General features: G+C 60.9%; 13 protein-coding genes across 13 annotated transcripts in view; 8 read left to right on the top strand and 5 right to left on the bottom strand.

Moving 5' to 3' along the window:
• Nucleotides 1-264: 264 nt before the first annotated feature.
• On the top strand, nt 265-2,446 carry GGTG_01293 (UDP-N-acetylglucosamine transporter YEA4). Its single transcript, XM_009219055.1, has 2 exons — nt 265-1,170; nt 1,292-2,446. The coding sequence occupies exons 1-2, from the start codon at nt 867-869 to the stop codon at nt 2,263-2,265; spliced, it is 1,278 nt and encodes a 425-aa protein (XP_009217319.1). The 5' UTR covers nt 265-866; the 3' UTR covers nt 2,266-2,446.
• A 568-nt stretch (nt 2,447-3,014) lies between these two features.
• Nucleotides 3,015-6,871, top strand: GGTG_01292 (AMP deaminase 2). The gene is made up of 4 exons (XM_009219054.1): nt 3,015-3,121; nt 3,197-3,351; nt 3,485-6,104; nt 6,176-6,871. The coding sequence occupies exons 2-4, from the start codon at nt 3,345-3,347 to the stop codon at nt 6,600-6,602; spliced, it is 3,054 nt and encodes a 1,017-aa protein (XP_009217318.1). The 5' UTR covers nt 3,015-3,121; nt 3,197-3,344; the 3' UTR covers nt 6,603-6,871.
• A 282-nt stretch (nt 6,872-7,153) lies between these two features.
• Nucleotides 7,154-12,384, top strand: GGTG_01291 (cytoskeleton assembly control protein SLA1p). The gene is made up of 4 exons (XM_009219053.1): nt 7,154-7,748; nt 7,898-9,220; nt 9,311-9,368; nt 9,506-12,384. The coding sequence occupies exons 1-4, from the start codon at nt 7,551-7,553 to the stop codon at nt 11,434-11,436; spliced, it is 3,510 nt and encodes a 1,169-aa protein (XP_009217317.1). The 5' UTR covers nt 7,154-7,550; the 3' UTR covers nt 11,437-12,384.
• Nucleotides 12,385-13,713: 1,329 nt separating this feature from the next.
• GGTG_01290 (hypothetical protein) lies at nt 13,714-14,538 on the top strand (the record flags this gene model as incomplete). Its single annotated transcript, XM_009219052.1, has 2 exons — nt 13,714-13,844; nt 13,937-14,538. The coding sequence occupies 2 exons, from the start codon at nt 13,714-13,716 to the stop codon at nt 14,490-14,492; spliced, it is 687 nt and encodes a 228-aa protein (XP_009217316.1). The 3' UTR covers nt 14,493-14,538.
• A 183-nt stretch (nt 14,539-14,721) lies between these two features.
• On the bottom strand, nt 14,722-16,895 carry GGTG_01289 (transmembrane protein 56). Its single transcript, XM_009219051.1, has 2 exons — nt 15,677-16,895; nt 14,722-15,606 (listed from the first exon to the last, which is right to left on the bottom strand). The coding sequence occupies exons 1-2, from the start codon at nt 16,157-16,159 to the stop codon at nt 15,028-15,030; spliced, it is 1,062 nt and encodes a 353-aa protein (XP_009217315.1). The 5' UTR covers nt 16,160-16,895; the 3' UTR covers nt 14,722-15,027.
• A 387-nt stretch (nt 16,896-17,282) lies between these two features.
• GGTG_01288 (hypothetical protein) lies at nt 17,283-18,620 on the top strand (the record flags this gene model as incomplete). The annotated part of the gene is made up of 1 exon (XM_009219050.1): nt 17,283-18,620. The coding sequence occupies one exon, from the start codon at nt 17,283-17,285 to the stop codon at nt 18,618-18,620; it is 1,338 nt and encodes a 445-aa protein (XP_009217314.1).
• A 315-nt stretch (nt 18,621-18,935) lies between these two features.
• On the top strand, nt 18,936-19,183 carry GGTG_01287 (hypothetical protein; the record flags this gene model as incomplete). The annotated part of the gene is made up of 2 exons (XM_009219049.1): nt 18,936-19,102; nt 19,168-19,183. 2 exons carry the CDS (start codon nt 18,936-18,938, stop codon nt 19,181-19,183), a joined length of 183 nt encoding a protein of 60 aa, XP_009217313.1.
• A 257-nt stretch (nt 19,184-19,440) lies between these two features.
• Nucleotides 19,441-21,082, bottom strand: GGTG_01286 (hypothetical protein). The gene is made up of 2 exons (XM_009219048.1): nt 20,822-21,082; nt 19,441-20,740 (listed from the first exon to the last, which is right to left on the bottom strand). The coding sequence occupies exon 2, from the start codon at nt 20,381-20,383 to the stop codon at nt 19,712-19,714; it is 672 nt and encodes a 223-aa protein (XP_009217312.1). The 5' UTR covers nt 20,384-20,740; nt 20,822-21,082; the 3' UTR covers nt 19,441-19,711.
• Nucleotides 21,083-21,418: 336 nt separating this feature from the next.
• On the top strand, nt 21,419-22,617 carry GGTG_01285 (solute carrier family 25 member 38; the record flags this gene model as incomplete). Its single annotated transcript, XM_009219047.1, has 2 exons — nt 21,419-21,455; nt 21,554-22,617. The coding sequence occupies 2 exons, from the start codon at nt 21,419-21,421 to the stop codon at nt 22,615-22,617; spliced, it is 1,101 nt and encodes a 366-aa protein (XP_009217311.1).
• A 224-nt stretch (nt 22,618-22,841) lies between these two features.
• On the bottom strand, nt 22,842-25,485 carry GGTG_01284 (hypothetical protein). Its single transcript, XM_009219046.1, has 3 exons — nt 25,260-25,485; nt 23,743-25,123; nt 22,842-23,646 (listed from the first exon to the last, which is right to left on the bottom strand). The coding sequence occupies exons 2-3, from the start codon at nt 25,051-25,053 to the stop codon at nt 23,353-23,355; spliced, it is 1,605 nt and encodes a 534-aa protein (XP_009217310.1). The 5' UTR covers nt 25,054-25,123; nt 25,260-25,485; the 3' UTR covers nt 22,842-23,352.
• Nucleotides 25,486-25,989: 504 nt separating this feature from the next.
• On the bottom strand, nt 25,990-26,429 carry GGTG_01283 (hypothetical protein; the record flags this gene model as incomplete). Its single annotated transcript, XM_009219045.1, has 2 exons — nt 25,990-26,133; nt 26,385-26,429. 2 exons carry the CDS (start codon nt 26,427-26,429, stop codon nt 25,990-25,992), a joined length of 189 nt encoding a protein of 62 aa, XP_009217309.1.
• Nucleotides 26,430-26,618: 189 nt separating this feature from the next.
• GGTG_01282 (hypothetical protein) lies at nt 26,619-27,758 on the top strand (the record flags this gene model as incomplete). Its single annotated transcript, XM_009219044.1, has 2 exons — nt 26,619-26,868; nt 27,328-27,758. The coding sequence occupies 2 exons, from the start codon at nt 26,619-26,621 to the stop codon at nt 27,636-27,638; spliced, it is 561 nt and encodes a 186-aa protein (XP_009217308.1). The 3' UTR covers nt 27,639-27,758.
• GGTG_01281 (hypothetical protein) overlaps nt 27,149-27,758 on the bottom strand; it is a 4,546-nt gene continuing 3,936 nt past the window's right edge. Inside the window, exon 8 of the mRNA XM_009219043.1 lies at nt 27,149-27,645. The gene's annotated coding sequence lies outside the window, so the exon portion shown is untranslated. The remainder of the gene's footprint in view (nt 27,646-27,758) is intronic.

The raw sequence follows: 27,758 nt of genomic DNA, 5'->3' as shown, positions 1-27,758 counted from the left end.
CGGCGTACGTGGTGGGAACTGGGAGGACTGGAGCATTGGGGCATATACAACGTCACATAGTAACAAACCCCCCGGGGTAGGTGGTATCACGAGCAGGGTAGTATTGCCGGAGCTGTCGCAAGGAGCATGTGCAGTGACTGCCCATTTCGGGTCGGACATGGTTGGAACTGGGGGTCATGACTTCGCAAGGCGCTTGCTTGCTTATGAGGAAGGTACTACTTATATATGACTTGGTCCTGAACCCTTGGTTTGATTCCTTGCCAGGTTGGACAAATCGGCCACGCCGTTCACACGAGTCGAACCCACACTGTCCCCGCCTGGACGGCTTATTGCAGCAGCGCACGAGCTAAGACGACCCGACATCAAATAATATTCCGACTCCTGCAGCACCGGCCACGCTCGACTTTGCTTGGGCTGCTCCTGCTCCATCCACCACCCACAGCCCAGCCTTGCCGACCGCTGCAGACCAGCCCGACTGTGACTCCAACTTGACCGACTAGCAAACCGCAGAAGAGGCCAGCCTCGATCTTTTCCAACACCGATCAACAGACAGCCTAGAACGGAGCAGAATACATCTAGCCTAGCTACGAAGGCATCGCTGCCGGCCTCGAAACCGAAACCGCAAAAGCACACCCATCCACATTCTCCCCCACGCCGCGCCGCTGCCGAGCTCTCGACACGCTGTGATTGGTCGCAGAACCCGTCAGCCCCCTGGCCACAGCAAGCCTGCGCGAAGGAAGCTCGCTTGGCCTCCCGCTCCCCTCCCCTCCCTCCCTCGCTGCGTTGCGCTGCGCTGTGCTGCTGCGCTACTAGGCACCGCCAAAATCCAAGCGACATAAGTCGGGCCAGAGTCGCCATCCTCCTCCATGACCAGCCACTCCAATGCCCGCCGCCGCCTCACTCTGCAAAAAACCCACCAAAATGCATTGCCCAAGGCTCCCCCCGCTCCGCGCGTAATAAACGCCGCGCCGCTCCTCGAGAAGGCCGAGAAATACGGAATCGACGACGACCGCCCCATGTATTCGCGCGCCATGGCCCTCGCGGGCCGCATCTTTATCGAGACTATCCCGCAATGGATCGCCGTCGGGGCTATGCTGAGCCTCATCTTTGGCGGCTGCTGCTCAAACGTCTTCGCGCTCGAGGCCATCATCAAGGTCGAGCCGGCCAGTGGTATGACCGGGGGTCCCGCGCCTCCCCCCTTTGGCGCCTGGCCTGCAGAGTACTTGTACTTGTACTTGATGCGCTGACCTTTTGGAATACAATCCGCCAACCCCGCGCGCGCGCTTCATAGGAACCCTCTTGACCTTTGTTCAGTTCCTCTTCGTCGCCGTCACCGGATACTTCTCGCAGTTCGATGCCAGCAGGCCGCCCTTCTTTGTCAAGCCCAACAAGGTGCCCCTCCGGCGCTGGATGATCAACATCGTGCTGTTCTTCAGCATCAACGTGCTCAATAACCACGCCTTCAGCTACGACATCTCGGTCCCTGTGCACATCATCCTGCGCTCCGGCGGCAGCATCACCACCATGCTGGCCGGCTTCCTCTACGGCAAGCGGTACCCGCGCATACAAGTCATCGCAGTAATCCTCCTGACCGTCGGCGTCGTGACGGCCGCCTGGGCCGACTCGCAGGCCAAGAGCGCCGCCCACACGGAGGAGGCGCACGCCGAGCGCAGCCGCAGCTTCAATGTCGGCCTGGCCATTCTCTTCACTGCCCAGATCTTGTCGGCCATCATGGGTCTCTACACGGAGGAGACGTACCGCCAGTACGGCCCGCAGTGGAAGGAGAACCTGTTCTACTCGCACATTCTGTCGCTGCCGCTCTTCGTTCCCTTTATGCCATCGCTGGCGCGGCAGTTCATGAGGTTAGCGGCCAGCGAACCGCTGTCGCTCCCGTTGGGGCGTCTCCTGGACTCGGATGCGGCGGCCAGCATGCCGGCGTATGTGCAGAAGAGTCTCGAGCGGATCCACATACCGAGCCAGCTGGCGTTCCTCGTGCTCAACGTCCTGACGCAATACGCGTGCATCCGTGGCGTGAACCTGCTGGCCGCCGCGTCGTCGGCCCTGACGGTGACTATTGTGCTCAACATCCGGAAGCTGGTCAGTCTGCTGCTGAGCATCTGGTTGTTCGGCAACCGGTTGGCGCCGGGTACGCTGGTCGGCGCCGTCGTCGTCTTCGCCTCGGGCGGGCTGTACTCGATGGGTGGCAAAACATACAGCAGCCCACCCGCGCGGCAGAGGGCGGCAAGTCAGATAAAGGCCGGCTAGTGGGAGCCTTACCGCAATTATTAGATTATCATTGGTCCGACAGCAACATTATCAACATGGGCGGCAGCTTCGAGGGCGAATGCTAGCTAGCCAATCTGCCCCATATCGAATGGCGTGAGCTGGCTGCGTGGTGGTATGTGTATGTATATACGGGCATGAATCATCCACCTCATCGCGAGGTTACAACACTCGTCCGGGTTGACAGCGTAGAGCCTCCCCGCGCAACGCGCACATGAATGTGTCTCGATTTTGCGGCCGAGGTGCTGGCTCTCTGCGTATAAAACCAGACCAGATCCCTGTTCACAGTCTCGGTAGCTTCCCCCCTGGGACAGCTCTACAGGCTCCACGCCCCGGCAAGCATTGCATCCAATATAGCGACGGCTACCGCGCTCGCACCTCGGCGCATACACACACCGGCTGCCGTCACACACATCGGGCAGGTGCACCAGCTGACCGGGCGCTGCAGCTCTGAGGGGCCCTGACTGCACCAGGGGCAGCATACGGGTCTTGGCGAGCAGCATCACCCGACCGTTCGGGTTGCCGCACAGGTACAAGTACCGGGCGGCTCCAGCTCGCAGGGATCAGCTACGCGGAGCTCGCCGCTGGGGCTGTCTGTGCCACCAGTCAAAGGTGCAGCCAAGAGAAAAAGCGCAACCTTAAAAATCCAGCTGCAGCAGCCGCCGCCGTTCGTCAGCGCTGTGGGACCGCCCACCCTGGCCGCCCGCCCCGGCCGCCCGCCCCAAAGCACCCCTCCCGGTGCTGATTGACAGCATTCCAGCAGAGGGCCAACATTTGGCTGTGAACGCAAACAACGTTCGAAGGGAGAGAAACTCCACAAGCCACGGCAACCTAACTAGTACGGATAGCAATCTACCCTCAGACAATTTGATCTTTTGCCGGCCCAGCTAACCAGTCACACCAAACGTGATAGAGGATAGATCCCCAAGAGTCTTTTTTAGGAATCCGCCGCTGGGATATATATATAAGTCTCAAATCTAAGCGCGCACCCCGCTCTGGACCACTGGTAGTTCACTGCTGAATAAGAGCGGGATTGGCTTTCGGCCTGGAGCGTTGGCACCATGGCTGGTGAGTCCGGTCTCTTTGTGCTGCTGCCCCTTCCGTCTGGTCATGCCTGGCCTCAAAAAAAGAGGACGGCCCCCAGCCGAAGCATGAGGTCAATCTGACGTGCCCTGCGCCTATCCGTACGCCGGCTGCGCAGACCGTGTTATCCCCAACGACCCGTTTTCGGGTCCCAACTCGCCCAAGCCCTCGTCTACACAGATGCCCTCGGACGAGTTTTCAGACGATGGCAACGAGGACGGCCTACCGCAGAATGGTGCTGGATCCGACAATGAATCAGAGGCGGGCGCCGGTCACGACGACGAGGCCGATCTGGAGATGGGCATGCTGGCTCGTGACAAGCAGAGGAGGACGACCTTCTATGACCCCGTTGCGGAGCGCCACATGTCGCAGACGGACGCCAAGCTCTTTTATCAGCGGAGCCAGCGCGAGCGGCAGAAGGCCGGCAGCAGCACCCCGTGGGGCGAGGGCAGCCCCGTCATCGCAGGACGCGCGGGCCCGTCCCTGGACGACCTGGCCCACGGGCCGCTGCCGCCGTCGCACGACCTGGCGTCGAGCCCCCTGCTGCACGGCATCGCCTCCGGTTCCGACGCGGGCACCAAGCGGGACGGTGGCTTCCTTCCCCTGGATGCCCTCCGCAGCCACGGCAGCCAGACCCAGGTCAACCAGCTTGCCGCGCAGCTGGCCGGGCTCGCGTCGACCAAGTCCTTTGGCCCTGAGGGCCGGACCGGCGGCAGCACCGCCAACCTCAACGTCCCGGTCGTGCCGGGGGTCAACGCGCCGGTCGGCATTGGTAGTACCACATTCACCGACGCCGACCCCCAGGTCACGGCCGAGCTGGCCTTGATATTCAAGAGCGTCAAGAGCATCCTCGACCTCCGGCACAAATATCTAGCCATCTCGCTGCAGCGGCAGGACGACAACCCCAAGGATGACCCGAACTGGAACATCTACCCGCCGCCCCCTGTGCCGGCCTGGATCGAGGCCCGCGATAGAGCCGCGGGCGAGGCGCAACAGGCAAACAGCGTGGGCAACAGCCTGGCAAACAGCATGGTCCTGGGCGCCGAGTCCGAGGCGTCCAAGCACGCCAGGAAACGCAAGCCGGGCCAGGAAATCGGTGGGGATTTTGTGCTGGAGGAGGCGCTTCCCGTGCCGGGCGCGTGCAGCATGAGCTTCCGACTTGATGGGAACAGCGTTTACCAAGTTTATGAAAACCCCGAGGCGGAGGAGGCCGAGGAGCCAACCTTGAAGGTCCCCACGATACGCGAGTTTTACATGGACCTTGACAAGATCCTGTCGGTGGCCGCCGACGGCCCGAGCAAGAGCTTCGCGTACCGGCGGCTCCAGTACCTCGAGGGCAAGTTCCGCCTGTACACGCTCCTCAACGACTACCAGGAGACGGCCGACAGCAAGCGGGTGCCGCACCGCGACTTCTACAACGTGAGGAAGGTGGACACGCACGTGCACCACTCGGCCTGCATGAACCAGAAGCACCTGCTGCGCTTCATAAAGAGCAAGATGAAGAAGTGCCCGGACGAGGTGGTGCTCTTCCGCGACGGCAAGCACCTCACGCTGGCCGAGGTGTTTGACAGCATCAACCTGACGGCCTACGACCTGAGCATCGACACGCTGGACATGCACGCGCACACGGACTCGTTCCACCGCTTCGACAAGTTCAACCTCAAGTACAACCCCGTCGGGGAGTCGCGCCTCCGCACCATCTTCCTCAAGACGGACAACACCATCCAGGGCCGGTACCTGGCCGAGATCACCAAGGAGGTGATTGCGGACCTGGAGTCGAGCAAGTACCAGATGGTCGAGTGGCGCATCTCCATCTACGGCCGGTCGCTCGACGAGTGGGACAAGCTGGCGGCGTGGGTGGTGGACAACAAGCTCTTCTCGCACAACGTGCGCTGGCTCATCCAGATCCCGCGCCTGTACGACGTGTACAAGGCCAGCGGCATGGAGAACATGGAGCAGGTGATCCAGAACCTCTTCCAGCCCCTGTTCGAGGTGTCGAGGGACCCGCAGAGCCACCCCAAGCTGCACATATTCCTGCAGCGCGTCATCGGCCTCGACAGCGTCGACGACGAGAGCAAGGTGGAGCGCCGGCTCTTCAAGAAGTTCCCCGTGCCCCGGGTCTGGGACTCCAAGCAGAACCCGCCCTACAGCTACTGGATCTACTACCTCTTCGCCAACATGTCGTCGCTCAACTTTCTGCGGCAGAAGCGCGGCTTCAACACGTTTGTGCTGCGGCCACACTGCGGCGAGGCCGGCGACAGCGAGCACCTGGCCGTGGCCGCGCTCTGCTCCCACAGCATCAGCCACGGGCTGCTGCTGCGCAAGGTGCCGATCCTGCAGTACGTCTACTACCTGGACCAGATCGGCATCGCCATGTCGCCGCTGAGCAACAACGCGCTCTTCCTGGCCTACGAGCGCAACCCGTTCCACCAGTACTTCAAGCGCGGCCTCAACGTGTCGCTCTCGACCGACGACCCGCTCCAGTTCGCCTTCACCAAGGAGCCCCTGATCGAGGAGTACGCCGTCGCCGCGCAGATCTACAAGCTCAGCTCGGTCGACATGTGCGAGCTCGCAAAGAACTCGGTCAAGCAGAGCGGCTACGAGCGGTCCGTCAAGGAGCAGTGGCTCGGCTCCGACTTTGACAAGCCGGGGGCTCTGGGCAATAGCATGGTCAAGACCAACGTGCCTGACAGGAGGGAGGAGTTTAGATACAAGACGCTGCTTGAGGAGCAGAACATGTAAGTTTTCCCCCACACGAGCAACCCGAAATCTTTTGTCCATGACGACGGCATGGCTGACCGTCGAGCAGGGTGGAAAAATATGCCTCATACACTGTAGACGCGAACGGCAAGCTTGTTGTCCCGGACGTCAGTGTGAAGGATACGCCGGCAGAGCCGGACAAGGTTTCGCCGTCCCTCAATGCGCCAGGCGGCGACCAGGGCCAGACCGACCAGGACGTGGTGGGAGGCAGCAGCAGCAGCGGCGGCGGCGGAGCGGCGGCAGCGATGGGCCCCGCCAAGAGCGTCCGCGAGGGGACCGCGGCGGCCCCTCCCTCCTGGCCGGCGGACGGGGCGGCCGAAGATCTGCACCTATCGGGCATCCAGCCGAGGTTCTTCCCGGGCGTCGTGGCTAGAAGCCAGACGCGGGGAGGGACCAGGCAAAGCTCGATGCACGAGTCTGACGATGCGGCATCGGCGGCGGCGGCGGCGGCGGCGGGAAGGACCCCGAGAGGTTAGGCAGAGGTGAAAAGCTATGGTTTCGGGGCTGATGAAGGGGTGACACGGCGATGCTATCTAAATCCTTGGGGGGACAATTTCAACCATCTGCGATGTGTTTTCGGAATGGATAGAGGACTGGATGGGGGGAAATGTAACGGACGGGCTGGGTAAGGTAGTCAGGTTAGTTTAGGGGTAGTTGGTGCGATGAGAAATAGGCAAATGCTTTGATTTGATATCTGCGAGGACAGACCAGAGACACATGCAAATCCGCAAATCTACAGGCAACCCCTCATCGATTTGCCCTTATTGTAAGATACGTATCCATTTCAGGCATGTCTGGCCAAGGTAATGGCATCGTGGCGCTCGTAAAAAGAACTGGAAATTGAGACTGGCGCTGGCGCTGGCAGCTTGGCCCAGTGCCGCAATCAAAATCCCACCCATGTCTGGCAACGTCACGGCCCACCGGCGCCCCCACAAAGGTCCAGAGCAGGGGATTAGCTAATCCAACCAACGTCGACCCGACCTTGGGTTGCCGTGCTCCAGCCGCCTTCGCTCTCCTTGCTTGATCAGAAAGGCAAGCCAGCCGAGCCCGACCCCAGCCACGGCGGGAGGAGAAAGCCCAGAACTTGGAGCGAGAGCGAGCGAGCCAAGTGCCTGCCCACACACAACCAGCCTCACAGGCCACAGACAGCCAGCCAGCACTTGCTTCGTGTTTGTGAAGCCGAAGCCAGCCAGTCAGGGCTGTCTGTGTTGGAAGACGCAAGCAAGCAAGCAAGCAGCAGCCAGGCGAGCCAGTAGCAACCGGCCCCCCCTCCATCGCCGTCGACCACCAAACACTACAATTCCAAAATCCTACACAAACCACCCACAACCACCCCAATCCAGCCTCGGTGCCTGCCCGATCGAACGCAGAGCGGATTCGAGACCCCCCCGTTCCAGACCGACGACACACGCCCGCGGCCCAACATGGGGTTCCTGGGCGTTTACCGCGCGCTCTACGACTACACTCCCCAGTCCGAGGGCGAGCTGGCCCTGGCCGAGGGTGACCTGCTCTACGTCCTCGAGAAGAGCACCGAGGATGCTTGGTGGAAGGCCAAGAAGCGCGCCGCCGAAGAGGAGGAGGAGGAGCCCGAGGGCCTGATACCAAACACGTACATCGAGGAGGTGAGTTAGCCAGTGGGCGAGTGAGCTAGCCGCATGCCCGTCGCCCCGTCTCCTCTCCTCGTGACTCGGCGCTTGGCCCCCCTCCCCCCGTCTCCGGCCCGTGACGCGCCAGTGGCTGACATGAATCCACCCCCCCGCGCGACTGCTAGGTCCAACCCAAAGCCCAGGCCAGGGCCCTGTTTGACTACACGAGGCAGTCGGACGAGGAGCTCACGTTTCCCGAGGACGCCCAGCTCGCCGTCTATGACCAATCCGATCCGGATTGGATCTTGGCCGGGTACGAAAATGACTTTGGCTTCGTGCCCTCCAACTACATCGAGGTCCAGGATGGCACCGCCGCGACCGTCGAATCAGAGCCTGCTGCTGCTGCCGCCACCGCCGCCGCCGCCTCCACCCCGCGCCCGCCAGCCCTACCCGCCAGGACTGCTGTTGAAGATTCGCCCATCCCGCCGCCAGCTGCCGAACCGGTCTCGCCCCCCGAGCCCAGCACCCCCGCCGGTCCGGCCGCGGCGCTGGCAGGCGTCCTGGCTGCCCGGTCCGCGTCTGCATCTGCTCCCACGACGAGGGCTCCTCCCTCGGTTTCCCTGCCCCCAAGGCCGCAGTACACCTCAGATGGTACCGACGACGAGGACGGGAGCTCGTCCCCGCCGCTGCCGACTAGGCCGCGGGAACAGTCGACGCGATCCATAGACGAGACCTCGATGAGGTCGCCGCCTCTGCCGCAGAGGGGCTCGTCGGTCCGCCGCGACGACGACTATGATCGGCCACACGAAGCGCCCCTGATGTCGCCCGGCGGGTTCCGCATGTATAACATCAACGAGATGATGTCGGTCATGGGCAAGAAGAAAAAGATGCCGACGACTCTGGGCATCAACCTCAAGACGGGCACGATTCTGATAGCGCCAGAACGGGCCCAGGATGGCCCCTCGCGCGAGTGGACGGCCGACAAGATGACACACCACTCGCGTGAGGGAAAGCACGTCTTCCTTGAGCTCGTGCGCCCCAGCAACAGTGTCGATTTTCATGCAGGCGCCAAGGATACGGCCGAGGAGATCGTGGCCGTCCTGGGCGAGCTCTCGGGCGCCGTCAAGGCGGAGGGACTCCGTGAGGTCATCATGGCCGGGACGTCGCCAGAGCCGCGCAAGGGCAAGGTGCTCTACGACTTTATGGCGCAGGGAGACGACGAGGTCACCGTCGCAGTGGACGACGAAGTCATCATCATCGACGACAGCAAGAGCGAGGACTGGTGGATGGTGAGGCGGGTCAAGAACGGCAAGGAGGGCGTCGTGCCCAGCAGCTACATCGAGGCTATGAGCCTGATACCACCAAGACCGGGCGGCGGCGCCGGCGCCGCGACTTCAGGCATTAACGCCGGGAAAAACACCGTGGCGCAGAACCGGCTGGAAGAGGAACGCTTGACCAAGGAGGCCGTCCGTGCGGCAATGAAGGACGAGTCAAGAAGACATTCAGAGGTAGGGCCTGGAGTGCGCTTGCCCGAGAGACGCAGCAGCCTGTTGGCTGGAGATGGGAGCAGTCGTGGTAACATTGGTCGTCAACAACAGCGGAGCAGCAGCAAGAGAGAGAATGGCTCCTCGAGCGCCCGTTCGGGGGGCAAGTCAAGTAGGTTCTCCTTTTCCCCACCCTCCCCCCTGCCTCCGCCTTCAATGCACATGCCCAATCGCCCAATCCCCCCGGCGCACAGAGCCAGCTGAGCTGACGGGCTCGATCCCAACCTACCCCCTTTGCGCTGTGCACAGAGCCGGATATGTCCAAGGTCAGGACGTGGACGGACCGTTCAAAATCGTTCAGCGTCGAGGCGCAGTACCTCGGCCTCAAGGAGGGTAAGATCAACCTCCACAAGCTGAACGGTGTCAAGATTGCCGTGCCCATTGCAAAAATGTCGGTCGAGGATCTGGAGTACGTCGAGCGGGTCGAGGGTATCTCACTAGACGAGGACAAGCCGCTGTCCAACGTCAAAAAGAACATCGAGGCCGGCCGCATGTCGCCGGCACTCACAGGGGCGAACAGGCTAGGAGCGTCCATCGAGGCCAAAAAGGAGTACGACTGGTTCCCCTTCTTCTTGGGATGCGACATCGCTCCAGGCCTGTGCGAGCGCTACGCCCAGGCCTTCACCAAAGACTCGATAGACGAGAGCGTGCCGCCCGACGTGGACGCCAGCATCCTGCGCAACCTCGGCCTGCGGGAAGGGGACATTATCAAGGTGATGCGCTTCCTGGATGGCAAGTTCGGCCGGAACCGCAAGAAGGGAGAAGAGGGCGATGGCGAAAGCCCCGGCGGGCTGTTCTCTGGTCCCGGTGGAGCTCTGAGGAACAACACAAGGCGCGGCCGGCCAGCGCCCGGGACGGCAACAAGCGATGTTGTTGACCCCAAGGCTTTCACCACGTCGGCCACTGGATCTAGCACGGGAGACAGCAAATCGGCAGCAGCGGCCCCGGTCATGACACCCATCTCGGCGACTGGAACCACGGCCAGCGGGTTTGACGACGATGCCTGGGACGTGAAGCCGTCGGCGAAGCGGCCAACACCCGAGCCGGCACCCGCGCCGCGTCAAGAAGCGCAGCCAACACCAGCGGCCAGCGCTCCCGCTCCTGCGCCAGCCCCTGCTCCCAAGCCGCTCATAGCCGCCCCGACCGGCGCCATGCAGGAGCTGTCGTTGCTCACTCAGCCCCTGCAGCCGGAAATGACAGGTGCGCCTCCCGTTCAGACCCCGGTCCAGACGGCTCCGGCGCCGCAACAGCCTGTCACACAACCACAACCCCAAGGGGCCACGCCTTTGTTCTTCTCGACGCTGGCCCAGCAGCCGACCGGCGTGCAGGCGTCGGCTCTCAACGGCCAGCAGCAGCAGCAGCAGCAGCAGCAGCAGCAACAGCAGCAGTCTTTTGCCCGAGCAAGGCCCATTGCGCCACAATACACACAGGGCCAAGGAGCACTATTGCCTCCGCCCCAGCCTGCCAGACCGCTCTCGGCTCCCCAGTCGGCTCAGCCCAGTGCCTTCACGCCACCCCCGCTGCTGCCACAGATGACGGGCCATGTGGCGCCTCCAGGACAGAGCCTGAACGAGATCAACCAAGCCAGGTTACAGCAGCAGTACGCCCAGCAGATGCAGCAGCAACAACAGCAAATGGGCATGGCCCCCATGCAAGGCTTCCAGGCTCAGCCCACGGGGCAACCAGGGCTCATGCCGCTCCAGACTGGCATGCAGCAGCCGCAGCAGGGCTTCCAGTACATGCAGCAACAGCCCACGGGCATGAACATGAACGGCATGTTGCCTCAGCAACACCCGCAGACTCAGTTCTCGCCCATGCAGATGCAGGCGACGGGCTTCCCTGGCGGATTCAACCAGCCGCAACAGCAACAGCAGCAGCAATCGCCCTTTGGCATGCCCGGAGCTGGTGTCAACAGCTTTCTGCCGCAGGCCATGGAGTCACAGAGGACAGGAATGCCGCCACAGCAGCAGCCGTTACAGCCTCAGGCCACGGGCCTGCACTTCACGCATGGATTCGGAAATGCCGCCATGGCGGCAGCACCCTTACAGCCGCAACCTACGGGACCGGCGCCTCCGGTGCGGTTCGGCGTGCAGCCCGAGGCCAGCAAGCTCGCGCCGCAGCCCACAGGGCGCCGGGCGAACCTCTCTGCCGCGACGCCGCAAAACCCCTTTGGATTCTAATCGATACGAGGAGGCGAAGACGGGCCGTGTTTTGTTTGACGGGCCGGCAGAGGTTTCTGATGGGGATGGCCCTCTGAGACACGTGCCAGCATGTGTCGAGTTGTCAGCTACCGTAGATGCCCGTCGGATCCTTCGCCACAGACAGCAGCCAATGCATCCACGGCACGCCCCTCACACTAGCAGCCATCTCCTTGGACCACCCCCGGAAAGGCCCGGCCATTCCATGACGCGCATAGGCTCCGCCAGCTGCGCCGTGTGCCGTCAGGGGGCTGTGTCAAGCATCTCGGTCAAGGTTTATCTGGTGGGGGCCGGTGGAGAGGACAGGACTGGGCTGGGCTGGGCTGGGCTGGATGGGGCCGCACAACAAGCTCGGGGCGATTTGTGAAGCAGCGAGGGAAAGGCCGGGCGGCCCGCCATCGGAGGAGGGAGTCCGGCTTTTGAGATCCCTCCTCTTGCATCAGTCCGTCGTGTTGGGAGGCCTGGCATAGTGGCTGGCTTGACTTGGGCGCTTGTGTCTGTCTCGGCTGGCTCAATGTCACTCTTGACACCCCGGGACTTTGTGTGCATGTACCTGCCGTGGAGGTTTTCGCCTCTCGGAAGGAAGGGGGACATCACCGCCGGCCACCATCGCCAACCCGTCTTGCTCCACGCTTCGATACAGGACACCCAAAGCAAACCGCCTTCACCTTCAAAGACCACCCCCTCTTCATCCTGTTGACTCTATCTGTATTGTTTTATTGCTATCAAGCTGTTCTGCCCTCTCACGTATACTCCGTTCTTTCCACCATCCTGCCTCCCCCGCTCACGAGGGAGCGTTGCTAAGCGAGTGAAGCTGCGGACTTTAATTGGACACGTACCACATAACGCATGTAGTTAGGTCTCGTTTTTTTTTTTTAAAATTTTATATCTCTAGCCTATCGATATCTTTTACTCGCCTATCTTCCTGCCTACGGATATCCCACCGCCCGTGTGTGACACCTTGACATCTGCTGGTTCTAGTCTGGAGATCCGATTGGCCCGCCCCTTGTGGACAGACGCAAAACAAAACGCTTGTGGGCGGGCAGCCGTCGACGACCCCTTGCCCTGAAGGAAAGATCCGGGAGGGTAGCGCGGTTCATGGAGCGTTGGGCTCCCAGTGATAACAGCGTCGTCCATGTATGGGGTATCTGACATAGTTTTGATCCTGCGCTTCGTTCATGTCCCCTGCCCTCCCTCCTTCCACATCCGTCCGTCCCATGTGCTCGGCCGAGACGGCTTGCAGCCCGCAGCGGTAAGCCGTTGATGCACGTCACTCTTCTTCTTCTTCTTCTTCTTTTCTTTTTTCCTAGGATTGGTAGACCTGATGTGCGAAAGTGGTATCATGTGTGATAAAGAATATTTCTCTCACTCTCGGTCTTATCCCAATATCTGACCGCGCGTGGGGACACAGGAGAGAGAAAAGACTCGCGGGCCGAGATAGGATGAAGCGCCCCATCACAACTGATTGGTCCGAGCCTGTTTCTTTTTTCCACTCCCTCTCCCGTCTCGACCGCACATGTGTGTCCGCCAAAAGCTGCCTCGCGCGGCATGGTGAACAAACTCTTTTTTTTTTCTTGTTCCTTTCCTCGTTTCCGTCCCGCCTCTTACACAGTCCATCTTCCGCACCTCCCCGAACGGACGAAACAACAGCATGTCGTCGGTCTCCCCCCCAGAAACGCAGCGTGACAGGATCCCCAGACGTCGACCGTTTGCCCTACTACTGGCCAGCCCGCCGAGACGAATGCGAGATGGGAAAAAAAGAGAGGTTGCTTGGGTACTTGGGTGAGCTGGCTAGTTCTGAATCGTCCCTATTCTTCAGCTGTCACCATCTCGGCGTCCTGTTTTGGGCCGTTTGGGACCAAAAGCTTGTCTTGGCGCTCCGGGAGGACTGCTGGCACGCCTTGGTCCCAATGCGCAAAGTTGGAGATCATGGCCGGGGGCTACTAGTCGGCCCTCCTCCCTCAGACTCTCGCGCGCGTGTGTGCGCGCATAGGGGGGAGGCGATGACGAAGCCGGCAGGTTGTGTGCGTATATAAAAGCACGAGCTGTTGCGCGCGCTCTCTGCTCGTCCGCCCGACGCTGAGATCACGACCGCCGTAGGTCCTGTTGTATAGACACTCCCCAAGTCCCCAGGTCTCTAGTCCATCGTCTTCCATCACTCAAGTGGCTGCTGTGCTGTGCATAATCGCCGCCGGTCTCTCCTTGACCTCGTCGCTCAGGTTTGACACCTTAACGATTACTCCACAAAACAACAAAACAATGCACACAAAGACAGCCCTCGTGAGCGCGCTGGCCGCGCTCGCGACGGCCACGGCGGCGGCACCGACGGGCGGGCTCTCCAGGAAGGCAGAGACCGCCGGTTCCGGGGCCAGCCTCGCCAACATCAAGCAGTAAGTGCATCCGGCTTGGCGGCTAGCCAGTGAGGGCAGGCAGGCTCCGACTCGAGACATTGCTGACATGGAAAAACTCGACGTAAAAAAAGGGCCGCAGCTCCAGCAGCCGGCGGCGGCGGGCCCGGCGATATCGCCGGTCTCCTCGGCAGGCTGACGGGCAGCAGGGGAGCCGCAAGTGCCGGAGCCGGTAGAGCTGGCGGGCTAGGATCGATCCTCGGCCTCCTCGGAGGTGCCGGAGCCGGCGGGGCCGGTGGCGCGGGCGCGGGCGGCGGCCTCGGAGACATCCTGGGTCTCCTAGGCGGGGCAGCCGGCGGCACGCCAGCAGCAAAGGACGTGGTTGAGACCAACAACAAAAAGGCGGCGGCGGCGGGCGGAGGGGGCGCTACTGGCGCAGGTGGCGGAGGCAAGGGCAAGGGCAAGGGCAAAGCGAAGGGGGGCGGGATTGCTGCCCTCTTGGGTGGTGCGGGCGGCGCGGGCGGTGGCGCCAACCCTTTGGCAGGTCTTCTCGCAGCAGGAGCCGGGGCGGGCGCCGGAGGAGGGTGCGGCAAGGGAAAGCCTGCTGCTCGCTCAGTTGTCGGCAGAGATGAGGTGGACGAGAGTGGTGATGATGACGACGAAGAGGTCGAGATCGAGTCCGACGACTAGGCGACATGGTGGATGGGGGCTGCCGCGCGTTTTCCGCCTTCTGAATGGCTCCTTCTCTTCCTCCCTGCCGAGTACTGATATCAACTCCCCGCGCCTGTAAATAAAACCCGTTGTATAGATATCCTCTCGTTCAGATGGGTTCCGTGAGTGTTATCCTGTAACCAGATATGAAAGCTGTAAAGTAGGTATAACCATTCTGGACGACTTCGGGATGAACAAGGATTTTTGGCCAAGGTATAACCTTGCATGGCGTGGTTATCCCCCTGTGGTGCAGGAAACCGAGAGAAAAGCATATGGGCGAGGCGCAGTGCAGGAGGTAACAGTCAAATAAGCAATCGACGAGCATTATATACATGATCTATAATCGCCATAACCAACCAATAGAAACCTAGAAACAGAAGGACACCAAAACTGGCGACAGGGACGGAGATTTGGGCCACATGACGACCCAAAGCAATCTCTGTGCCCGCGCGGGTCTGGGCGAGGACGCGGCGTGAAGCGCGACAGGGACCGAAAAATCAGGCTCGATACTCGACTACTGCATCTCGGCGAGGTCGCTCTCGATAGCAGGCACTGAGTCTAGCAGTTGTCGCTTGCGGAGCTCGTCAGCCTTCTGCTGCAGGCCCGTAGCGACGCCCTTGGGGGTGACGGCTGCCACCTTTTCCTTGGATTTCGGCGCATCCTTGGCCGGCTCGAAGCGCTTCTTGACAGCCTTGATCATCTTGAAGAACCAGTGGACGTTGAGCATGTTAAGCGTCATGTTGCTTGCCAAGTAGACGCCAGTAAGCCACATGGGGATCGGCCCGGCGTCCTGGGCGAACCTCATGATGTCGTCACCACCGTACGCGACGGAAGCGCTGTTGGCTGTCTGAGACGCCAATATGGCTGGGCCCGACTTCACGGCGTGCCACATATCCTTGTAGACCATGGCAGATTGGTAGTTGCCCCATACCAGGCGGCACGAGAAGAAGACGGTGATGAGGCAGATGCCGTTGTACAGCTGGGCCCTGGTCCCCGTCATCTCCAGCTTGTCCAAGAACCAGTGGATATTCAGAAAGGGAGTCGACAACTCATAAAGGATGAAGGTGGTCGCGTAGTAGTTGAGGACCGGCCTCTGTGAACGGCCGGTTAGCTTTGTCGACAAGGTGGCGACTGACGCAGGAGGGGAGAAGGGTCACACTCACAAAGCCAAACGAATAGACGGCCAGGGCGCTGCTGGCGTGGGCCAGAAGGCCGAGGCCGAAAACGTCGAGGTGAATGACGGTCACGATGAGATCCCAGACAAAGTAGCCGGCGGCCAAGCCCTGGATCATGCCGTGGGCGCCCGTGTAGCCCCAAACACGCTGCTCCCGGTCCATGTTCCAGCGCTCCTCGTCGGCGAACATAACCCAGACGGCCAGGACGTTGATGAGGCAGCTCTGGACCATGGACACGACGTGGGCGTCCCAGCTGACACGCTTGCCTCGGTCATGGAGGGGATAGTACTTTGGCCAGAGCTTCATCGAGATCCATGGCGAGACGACGAGCTGGACGAAGGTGTAGAGAAGAACGCCGGCAACAACCTCGTGGATGTGCAGCGGCAGCGTCGATAACGAGAGCTTCTCGGCCAGGGGCTCGACTGCCTTGCTCAGGGCGGGGATTATCGGTATGGGGAACGGATCTCGCATCTTGGCGATTCTGGTTGGGTGGCTGCTCGAGGCACCACTGCCAGCGAGGCCGGTACTATGTCGTCACCGAGGGGCTGTTCCCTCGTCGAGACGAGGGCCTCGAAATGAGGCAAAGAGCGGGACGGGACGCTGCTTGGCCCTTGCGATCGGCGGCTGGGCTGGGAAAATGCGGCGGGCAGGAGCGGCTTTGGGCAGTTTTGGCGTGGAAAAGTTCTGGTGGTGATTGTGCAGACACAGCAGTAAATGTTGTTTTTGTGGTGGCGGGCAGGGTCCAAAGTAAATTCATGAGGGCCTCAGCCAGCGTTGGTCCCTGTCACAGGGGTCGTCCCGCACGCTCACGGGCGCTAGACAGCCCAGACACCCGCCACGGGACTGGATTGGACGGCACGCTGAGCAAAGCAACGGCAAGTAATGACAGCCTGTAGGCCCCGCTTATTGACCGCCGTGGTGGCCAAGGCCAATGAGGGCCATCCCTGGACGATCGGGGCTCAACGCAAAACGGGCAGGCACGAGACTGTCGCGGAACCTCGTGATGGGTACATCAGCCTGCTGCCGGCTGTCTGTTGTCTGCGCCTGCCCGTCGCTGCCACGTGCTCCAATGTTGCTGCTCTGTGGCGTTTCTTTGAGATGCCAGTCAGGTTGCCGCAACAGTGTGCCATTTTTCTTGTCAAAAAAAATCGAGGCTCAAGGTTAAGATTCACAGCATCTTGGCTTGGTCCATGCGGGTACCTCTCTGGCCGACGCTACCGCCCCCCTGTCTAAGGACCGAATTTGTTGGGGAAGCTTTTTTATTGCCAGGGTTTCTTATCGTCGTCTATCGAGCTGGTTCACGCCCCGTATGCTGACAGCCCACCTCTTTACCATGCCGGGACCCACCGCAAAGGAGCAAGTCACGGGGCAGTGGAACGCCAGCTGAGCTGACAGCCTGCAGGGCAGTTCCAGCGTCAAAGGGTCAAGTGGCCAGCTGGAGAGCCTGCCTTCTGTCAACCAAGATCCCGCCATCGTCACGTGCGCGCCTGGCTGTCTCGCCCCTGATCACCACCACTGCCCACACCGGGGCGAGGAGACAGATCAGCACGGTCACTGGATTGCGAGAGGGAACCAGGATGCCCTGCTCGTAGACATGGCCGACCTCCTCTACGACCTCCTCGTGTCGGCGGCGCCGGGCCCCCCTGAATCTGAGCCCGGCCTCACATGGCCGGCCCCGGTAGCCGACCAGGCCTCGCTCGAGTACCTCGCCTCCCTGGCCGCCCAGCCCGTCTCGGCCCTGGATACCACGGAGCCGCAGGCACTTTCTCAGGCATCACACGGCCTCCTGCTGTCGCTACAGAAGCTCTCCAAGCGGTCGCACAAACCCATCATCGAGTCTGCTACTCACCATGCCGCGCTCGACTCCACCCTGCCAGTCCTGGCGGCCGGCACCGCGGAGCTCCGCAGCGCCATCCCCAAGCTCGACAACGAGGCCGTCCGCTTCTCTACCACGTACAACAAGGCGGGTGAGCACGAGCTCCTGGCCCGCAGGAGAAAGGCCCTGCTGCTGTCCAGGAACGTTGAGCGCCTGGTCGACGTGCTGGAGCTGCCGGCCCTGCTCTCATCTTCCATTTCGACCGCCCCAGTCAACTACTCGTCGGCCCTTGACCTCAACGGCCACATTCGTCGTCTCCACTCCCTGCACCCGGACTCGCCTCTTGTCTCGTCCGTGTCATCGCAAGCCGACGAGGCTATGCGCACCATGGCCTCGAACCTAATCTTGTCCCTGAAGGCGCCGGGCTTGAAGCTGGCCGCCTCGCTTCGCACCATCAGCTGGCTGCGCAGGGTTCTGCCTGACATCAAACCCGACCACGCCCACGACTCACAGGAGCGTGTCCTGGGTGCCCTCTTCCTGGTCTGCCGTCTGGCCATGCTGGTGACCATGCTCGAGGCCCTATCGCCCCTGCGCGACCTCGCCGACCAGGAGAGGGCCAAGCAGACCTCCTCTCTGCGGAACGGGGGCGCCTGGTCGGGCGGCCAGCAGACGGAAAAGTATCTCAAAAAGTACATTGAGATCTTCAGAGAGCAGAGTTTCGCCATTGTGTCCATGTACCGAAGTATATTTCCTGAGGCTGAGCCTTCATCTGCACCATCACAGCTGCAAAAGGAGCAGCAGCAGGACCTCCTCGAGCCGCTACCATCGCCGCTTGCCACGTTCCCGCTGCACCTAGTGGACATGCTTCTAGAGACATTGAGAACTTATCTGCCCACGGTGAAGGACCAGGGCTCGCGCGACAGTCTCCTGACCCAGGTGTTGTACTGCGCCGGCAGTCTGGGACGACTGGGAGGTGACTTTGGTCTGTTCCTCGCCAGCCTCGATGTCGGCGGCGGGGCAGAAGAGGAGTGGGTGCAGGTTGTCAAGCGGCACCGGCTCCTGGCCGGACGCTTGGAGTCTATTGTCGGGGCTGGAGACAACAAGGGAGGTAAATGAAGATTGCAGAAGCCATAAAATCGCATACCAAATACCTCGCAGCTGTTTGCAACGTCTGACTTGTTAGGTGGACGGGCGGCTCAGGGGCAACCGAATCTGCCTACCACCTCCCAACCAGCCATGTATTGGTACAGTGACGTGTAAAGCCAATCAGGTTCTCTCTAGCAATCCCTCACCTCTCTCTTTCTCTCTTCAGCCCACCAGCTCCAGCTCCCACCTCGCAGCCGGCCTTGGATTATCCATCGCTTTCCCTCACACTCATTTCCCTCAAGCCCACCAAAACAAAGCTACAGAGCCCACCCCCCGCTCGACAAGATGCTCTCCAACAAGGCCCTCTCCCTAGCCGCGCTGGTGGCAGCCGCCGCCACCACCCTAGCCTCGGCCTTCCCGCTCGCCATGACGAGCAGCAGCCCGCCCCTGCGGGCGCGCCAGTCGTGCGTCGAGGGGAAGGAGCGCGTCTGCTACGGCGTGTCGGGCGGCCAGTCGCAGGGGGCTCGACGCCGAGGAGCTCGAGTACATCGGCGCCTACCCCCGCTTCGTCGGCCAGAGCAACAAGGGCATAAACGCTTTTTTTACCATAACCGTTTCGGCCGACGGCGGCTGCCAGGAGTGGCCCTTGTCGCTGCCCGAAAGCCTTACCACTTTAGTGCTTGTTAAGCACGTATTAGCCCTTTCGTTAAGTCGTTCGTGCTTTACGAAAACATTGCCAGTACCATCGACGGGGGCGAAAAAGCTACCGAAAAGCAGCGCAGCGCGGCCTTAATTGGCTGCGCCGCCAACGGTGGGCAAATGGGGGTTGCCATTAACAACGCCAACCAAGCTTACAGCTCCCAAAAATTCAAAAATAATAAGGCGAAAGCGGACGGCATCGTAATTAAGCTGGTTAAAACGCTTTAAATGATAGCTGGCGGGAAGGTAATCAAAAATATTGAAAAAGGGAAAAGGGGATAACGAGGGGGTCGCTCAATGGTTAGGATAGGCCACATGCCCCATGTTATAATTTCTAATGTGATGGGGGGTTCCCTGGTCAGATACCAGCCCACAACACGGACCTTTTCTCCCAGCCTCTTCCTCCATCCGATGCAACCCGTTTACGCTTCTCGCGTTAGACCGACATCCAAAAGGTGCTCGCCCTCCTGCACCGCGGGCCCGTCAGGCGACGGCCGCTTATAAATCATCTCCCACGTCTCCCACTCGCTACCCCTGAGGTGCAGCTCCTCGTAGGTCTCAACGAGCAGGCTAGCACTAGCGTACGTCCAGCCGACGTCCTTAGCCGTCGAGCCCTCCACCTCTTCGTAAACGTCGTCACAATCGTCATTCTCATCCTCATCCTCCTCGTCCGAATCGGGCGGTATAGGCGGGTCCCCGGGCGCGGCGTTAATAACGACGATTTGGCCGCAAAGGAAGTAATTAAACCGGATTTCGGACCACGATACGCGTACGGCTTTGAGGCAAGCACGGTCAACGTAAACGCAGTACCGGAAGCGCGGCAGCTCTTCGACATCTGGGTTGTAAATTCCCTCGCCGTCGCGCTCGACCGAACGGGCTGCAACCCAGGCGCGAAAGCGCTCGCGCACCGCGTTTTTAGAAGCGCCGTTGAAGGCCTCGCGGTCCTCAACTACGGTACATTCGAGGTCCGGGCCCAAAATGTCCTGCTGCTTTCTCATCCGCAGGCAAAAAGCCGCGCTGGCTTTGACGACGGCTATAAAGGCGTCCCACAGGGCGTCGTTGTCGTAGGTGCAGCGGAAGATGACGAACCCCATTTGCGGTAGCCGGTGTGGCCACGGTTGTTGATTGTGTGACAGTAGCCCGTTGTTGTGAGGCCTGCCGCTCTTGCTGCGGCGGTCATGGTGGCGATGGTCATGGTAGCGACGAGCGGGTGCTTCGTAACACCAAAAAGTTAACAATCTATAAACTCCCTTCTATGCGCACACATCTCAGAACAAGGCGTGCAAGGCGAGCGAGCATTTTAACCCAGTAACGAAATTTCTGGCAGCTGTGCTCCCTTTGCTATGGGTGGCGGGGGCACTCCTGCGCCAGGAGTGGCTTGGATGCGCGGACAACGTCGTTATCAGCCTCAGTAATGACACAGGATGTTCCCGAGTTCCCGTCTCCTAGGACTGATGGTTCGTTGAAGTAGTTAGTGGAGAATCTAGAGAGAGTGGATGGAGATACAGCAGTAAAGCCGGGAAGGCGCATACGTCTAGTGGTCGGCCTTTGGCCCTTTGTTTGCACGTCTTGCTCATAGGGAGGCCGAAGCAGGAACTTGTGTTATAATTATCATCTAGTATAGAATGACGATGCAAACGATGCAAAATCCAGTCAGCGGCCAATTCAGCGCACTAAGAAATTTGCTCGGGTCCTTCGGGCCAACACAGCTTCTTTTCTAGCACTTGGCACTGGAAGGTCGCCCACAAGTCACTGCTGCTGACTCCATCCTGCCTATGTGACTTGGCGCCTGGACCTTGGGGCTAGGAATGCCGTCATCGAGGCAAGAGCTACCCACCCCAGCAAATCCTCGACCTCGTAGCTTTGCCATCTCACCCGCCTGCCCCTGAGAAGTCGTCGGGAGCGGTAGTGAGAGTGTCTTTGCTGCTGCTGCTGCTGCGCTCGCGCACTCTTCCTGTTTTTACTCTGCGCCATGGCTGGCGTCGGTGTCGGGCCCTATTGAAAAAAAAACATCGGCCCATCCCACCCCACCCATTCAAGCTCAACCCGCGCAGGGTTCTCTAAGAGTCAACACAGTGACGACAGCCCACCCCTCCAAGCCCACGGCCGTCCGGCCCAAGCTTACCGCCATGTCCAATGGCTCCGGCAAAGGCGGCTCCAAGTCTTGTGAGAGACTATCCCCTTCCCCTTACCGTCTCTCGAAAAACAATCTCGAGAAAAACTCCCCGCTGTCTTCTAACACAGCAACCCCAAAAATGCTCCAGCCTTCCACTTCGTAGCCGGCCTCGGGTCCGGCGTCCTCTCGGCCGCGCTCCTGCAGCCCATCGACCTACTCAAGACGCGCGTGCAGCAGTCGGGCCACCATAGCCTCGCCCGCTCGCTGGCCGAGATCCGCGCCTCCCCCGCCGGCCTGCGCGGGCTCTGGCGCGGCACCGTCCCGTCGGCCCTGCGCACCGGCTTCGGCTCCGCCCTGTACTTTAGCTCTCTCAACGCCATCCGCAAGGCCGCCGCCGTCAACATCCCCTTCCTAGCCGTCCCGCCGCCGTCGTCTGGCGCATCCCGTCAAGATGGCCGCCCACACGTTGCCGGCGGCAGCAGTAGCAGCAACGGCAGCAGGGGGGGCGACAGCAGCAGCAGCAGGCTGGTCAAGCTGTCCAACACGGGCAACATGCTGGCCGGGGCGACGGCGCGCGGGTTCGCGGGCTTCGTGCTGATGCCGCTGACGGTCATCAAGGTGCGGTACGAGTCGTCGCTGTACGCGTACCGCTCCATCGCCGGCGCCGGCCGCGACATTCTCCGCTCCGAAGGTCCCCGCGGCTTCTTCGCCGGCTTCGGCGCCACCGCCATCCGCGACGCCCCCTACGCGGGGCTCTACGTGCTGCTGTACGAGCAGGCCAAGCGCCGCCTGAGCGCGCTCTCCTCCTCCCGCTCCGTGGGTGACGACGACGGCGGCAACGACGACAAAAACAAAAATAACAAAAACAACAACAACAACAACAGGATGGGCGTCTCGCGCGCCGCCGCCGTCAACTTCAGCTCGGGCGTGCTGGCGGCCACGGCGTGCTCGGTCGTGTCCAACCCCTTCGACGCCGTCAAGACGCGCATCCAGCTGCAGCCGCACCGCTACCGCAACATGCTCCGCGCCGCCGCCACCATGCTGGCCGAGGAGGGCGCCCGCTCGCTCTGGGACGGCCTGGCCCTGCGCATGACCCGCAAGGCCCTGAGCTCCGCCCTCGCCTGGACCGTGTACGAGGAGCTCATCATGCGCGCCGAGCTCAGCTGGAGCGTGGGCGGCGGCGGAGGCGCCCAGGCCGAGAAGGCGCTGTGATGATGATTTCGCGCGGGTTATATGGAGGAGGTCTCACCAAAGAAAAGAAACCCCTCGTTGTTATCAATATGACATCTGTAACACCACCTCCACCCAACCGAATCCCCTCCCCATATTTCTTTATCGCGTCTGCACGAGGCGTGCGACTTGTGTGTATATACCCATCGAGAAGACTTGGAAAAGACGAAGAGAAGTTAAAGGGCGGTTCAGGAGCATCCTTAGACGCCAGCACTTGGGGACTTGCACAAGACTGGCGGGGGTTTTTTTTTTTGGGCTGCTCATATCCAGGTGCTTTTAATGTGTTTGATAGATCTCGGCTCATAAAAAATGGGGTTGATCGTCCAACTACCTATTCAAAACGCAAGGAACAAAATCATGGGACACAAGTGGCCCAAGGACCCTAGCCATACAGAGCACACCTTCCTTCCAAGAACAAAACAACGATCCACCCAGTGTCGTCGTAAGCGTAAACACTTTCCAGGAAAGACTGCGGGCTTGTGGCTGTAGAAATGAAGACTAAACAGAAAAAGGGGGACGGACAAAAACCAAATCCAGGGGGCAGTAAATGAGCAGGGAATTCGAAGTGATGGGGGGACGGGGGAAATCCTCCTTGTACAAGCCGAAGGGGTAGGTAAGGGTATTTCTTCATGTTTTCGTTACTTTTTTTTGTGTTTCTTCTTTTTTTCTTTGTTGAAGCCTCCCCCGCGCTTTGTCCCAACTCATATCCATATCCTTTTAGCGAGGCTGGGCACCAGCGAGGTACATGAGCAGGCTAGGCGACCGGGATCGCTCGCGCTTCTTCTTGACAAAGATAAAGTCATCCTTCTTGCGGTGGCGGTGGTCGTCAACCTTGATCACAACTTCCTGCTTCAGGCTATCGTGGTGGTGGACGCTGTCGTGGTGGTGGACGTCGTGGTGCATGGTCGTCGTGACGGCCGCCCGCCTGTCACGGATGATGCGGGTATGCCGCCAAAGCTGGTCTTGCTCCTCCTCGGGAACCCAGCGCTTGATGAGGAGGTAGTTGGGGTCCTATTGGTATGGGTTATGCCCAGTTAGTTCGCATTCCGCCATGATTGCGGCGGCACGGGCCACGCCCTGGCAGCAAGAGCAGTTGATTCGACGTACCTGTGGGTCAAGATCGTAGTCGATGCGGAAAGCGTTGAGAGTCTCGATGGAGAGATGGCGACGGGCCATGCGAGTGTAGGTGGCGCGTTCCTTGCCCTTGTCCCTTTCCTTTTCCTTGGGCTTCTCTTCCTCCTTGATCTTCTCCTTCTTCATGATGGCCTGGATGTGCTTCTCGTCAACTCCGGCGTTGATGAGGTCCTCTTGCAGGCGACGCTGGTACTCCTTGTCGGCAGCCTCCTTGGCCTCCCTCTCTCTCTTCTCCTTCTCGGCCAGCTCCGCCTTGTAGCGGGCGATGGCCTCCTGGTCGGCCTTTTCACGCCTCGCCTTCTCCTCGGCCGCCTTCTTCTCCCTCTCGAGGCGCTTGATCTCGTACTCGCGGTGGATGCGGTCCTCCTCGGCTTCACGCTGCGCCTTGTCGTCGGCTGATTTCTTCTCCCGCTCAAGACGCTGGATTTCGTACTCGCGACGGATGCGCTCTTCCTCGGACTGGCGCTGCTCCTTCCGGCGGATCTCATCGAGCTCCCTCTTGGCGCGGCGGAGCTCAAACTCCTCCTCAGTCTCCTTTTCACGCCGGCGCTCATCGCGCTCGCGATCGTGGGCGTCCTTCAACGCCTTGAGCTCCTCGGTTGTGCGCTGGTAGTCCCACTCATCCCTGCGTCGCACGAGCTCCATCTGGTTGGCCTCGCGCTCCTCGCGTTCGCGCTCGCGACTGCGCAACTCCTCGGCCTCCCGGCGCGCAAGCATCAGATCCATCTCCATGCGGGGGTTCATCTGAGGCTGCACCGGGGGACCGGGATGGGGACCGGGGACTACATGAATAGGCGGTGGCCCGGGGGCGAAGCGGTGCTGGCTCTGGTGGCGGCTGTGGTGGCTGCGGCGTGAGTAGGTGGTCGAGCGGTCCGACTCAGAGTCGGAAGACGAGCCGGAAAGGTTGGCATTGTCGTTGTTGTAGTTGTTGATAACGATCTGACTATTGCCGGTGGGAGGAGGGCGTGGCTGCGCCTGTTGCTGAGGTTGGGACGAAGGCTGAGGGTGACCCCGCGGCGAGGGAGGCGAGGGCCGCTCGCGCGACTTGGAGCGGGCGCGCACAAGAGTCTGTTCCGTCACGACCAGACGCTCCGGGCCCGGCTCCCAGTAGGGGCGAGGCGCGGCGTCGCGGGGCCGGGCCGTAACGTAGTTTACCGGGCCTCGCTGAGGCTGAGGGTGGCCCTGTCGCAATCTGATGTTGATCTCGTCATCCTCCTCGTCGCTGTAGTAGGAGTCGGGAGGACTGCGGCGACGAGGTGGGTATTCATCTCGATACCGAGACATGGTAGCAGTAGCGCGACTAGACTTGGGGGTAAGGGGCAAGCAAGCAACGCCCGAATCTCGAGTCTGTTTCCTGAATAAGTCAGCGCCGCTTCCCGTGGGATAGGCAGGCAGGTAGGCAGGCAGGCAGCATTCGACGACGGGGGAGCCAAGTTCTAGTGTGCGTATGTGCCGTTGGGCTTGTGAGAGGCTGGGGGATCAAAACATACTAGGACAACAAAGTGAGACCACGCTCGCCCACCAAGCTGGACGGTGTGTGGGTGTGTGAGTGTGTGTGGTGTGATGAATACTGTTGGGTTGGCAGAATAAGCTGAGGGGTTGGAGTTTCTTTTGCGTCTTGTTCGCAGAGCCGCCAAGTATGGAACAGAATGGAAGGAGGATGGTGTCAGCAGCTCGTGGGATGGGGAGAGGGGTTTTTTGTTTCCTCTCTGCTGGCCTGTCAGCTGGCGGGGCGGGCTGGGTGTGACCTTGGGTTTTATTATCAAACACAAGTGGGAGAGCGAGAAGGGGGCGGTAGGGCAGGGAGACAGGCGGCAACGTGATGGGAGCCTCAGCCAGGCACCCTCGCCCCCGCGGATGCCCCCCCTCCCGCTGCTGCAGCAGCGTCCACCCTGTGGCAGCGAGCGGCAGGTGGCTGGCGGGCGAGACCCCATGGCCGGCTCTCGTTGGCGGCGGTCTAGGGCGCGCGGCAAGTAAGGGAACCCAGGCCCGCCGTCGACTGGCAGCTGGAGGTTGCGGCGGCATGTGCAAGCAAGCAAGCCCCCGTGCGGGCTCCATCAGCAACGCTAACAGCCTGCGGTCCATGCAAGGCCTGCGCCCTACCGAAAATCTCCAAAACAGGCAAGCGACAGGCTGGAGCAGACTGACTGGGCCGACTTCGAGACTACCACGTCGTAAAACGAGCGGGCCCGCTCGGAGCCAGTCGGCCGGTCTCAAACTTCACTCCTGCGGGTTGGCTTGGCTGGCGCTGCTATTTGCAGTAGCGGCACCACCCCTCACCCCCTCACCCCCTCCATCTGACAGCGGGGACCGGCTGTGGTTGGCCAGGGTCCGCCCGGTGGGGACGCGTTGGGGGCCGGAAAACTGCGGTCAGCGGCTGGCCATTAATGCGCAGCACAATCCAGGCCACCACTTTGTGCAGCCCCGACCTGTGGCCGACGTGACCCGTAAATGTGACTCCGTGAGTGCCCGACGGTGTCGACCTCGCTCACCTCGACGAGGGGAGGCCATGTACAGACAAAGGCAGATCAGAAGAGGTGGCCCCCGACTCGCGAGGGTAAAGACGCAGGCACAAAAGAGCTTGGTGCTCCTCGTCGCACTTGGGCGACACTGACTGGGGTCATACCAGAGCCCGACCTTTCGCAGCCCAATGCTGACATGGCCTACCGACGGTCAACCCGCACGTCGCATGCACCTCAGTGGCCAGAGGCGACCATACACAGTATGTGGTGCTTCTGCATCCGCGTGCTTTGCGACAGTGCATGTCGTCGCCATCCCCGAACCGCAAACCCGAACCGCCAAATCCGCACGGGCAATTCCAGGGGATGGCGGTAGGGCTGGGAGTTAAAATGGAAGCCCTGGCGGCGGTCCGTCCGATTCTTCTTGCCGTTTCAGCTCCAGCTCCCACCCACGCTCCCACGGTGGGACAGAAAACGCTCCAGCCTAATTTGGGGGGTCGCGCTTCCAGCCTTGGCCGGCGGTTCGGCGTTCCCTGTAATGCCAAGTTTCGGGTAGGGCAGGAAACTGGCCCGCAGCGCCTCCCGCCGCCTTCGGTCTGGAGCGATACGCTTGTTGGTTATCAAATCCGTATGCGCGCGAGTGGGTAGTGCTGCCGTGTCATGGCACCGCCCAGCACGCAAGCGTCAATACGCGCCAGTCCAGACGCGCGAGAATCTTGGCTTGCCAGACCAAACAGCCCTGCTACCACCGGACACCACTGGGTACCGCTGGACACTGTCTGTCCACTGGACAGAGCCTGATCGACCGATCAAATGTCTGCCAAACAAGGTTGGTCGGGTCCCTGATTCCCGCCACTTTTGTCATGGGCCTTCTTTCCGTCAGGGCGATCAAGGGGCTCTCCATCAAGGGGCTCTCAGGACCTCGAGCTCCCCCGATCCAACAACGGTAAAAGCTTCCTTGTCACGATATCCCCACCGCTCGAACATTCCAGGGTCGCGTGCTTTTATTTTTAAGACAGGAGCCTCTCTGGATATGGGGCGGCTTCTTCAGCTCCCAGGTTTGGAGGAACAACGGCGGCTAGGATATGCACATGGATAGGGAAGAAGCCACCGGCAACCGACAAGTTTCGGCACTCGGCACGCGTCTGCTTGGTGGGTTGCAGCTGGCGGGGTGGGTTCGGACAGGGCGCTGCTCGCACGCTCGCTCGCACAGCCTCGACGCACACGCTGTTGTACACCCGCAGGTCCACCTCAGGCATCGCCACGACGCAGGATCTTGTCGATGTTGCTTTGGCTGTTCTTCGCCGTCGTCTCCAGGTAGTGAAGCCGCTTGCCCAGGCCCTCAATGTCCGTCTCGAGGTCCTTGACCTGCTTGCCAAGCTTGTCATTCATAGCCGAGACAGGGATTGACACAAACCTGCGCGGTGGCCAGGCCGTTCGACAGTCAGCATTCAGGCCCAAAGTTGGTCTGTGTTCCGGAAGAAGAAGAGAAGAAAAAAAACGAGCATGGAGAGAGAGAGAGGGAGGGGG

The sequence above is a fragment of the Gaeumannomyces tritici genome (assembly GCF_000145635.1).
Source record: "Gaeumannomyces tritici R3-111a-1 unplaced genomic scaffold supercont2.1, whole genome shotgun sequence".
Lineage (NCBI taxonomy): Eukaryota > Fungi > Ascomycota > Sordariomycetes > Magnaporthales > Magnaporthaceae > Gaeumannomyces > Gaeumannomyces tritici.
The sequence above is the reverse complement of the archived record's forward strand: the minus strand, read 5'-3'. Positions and strand labels throughout refer to the sequence as shown.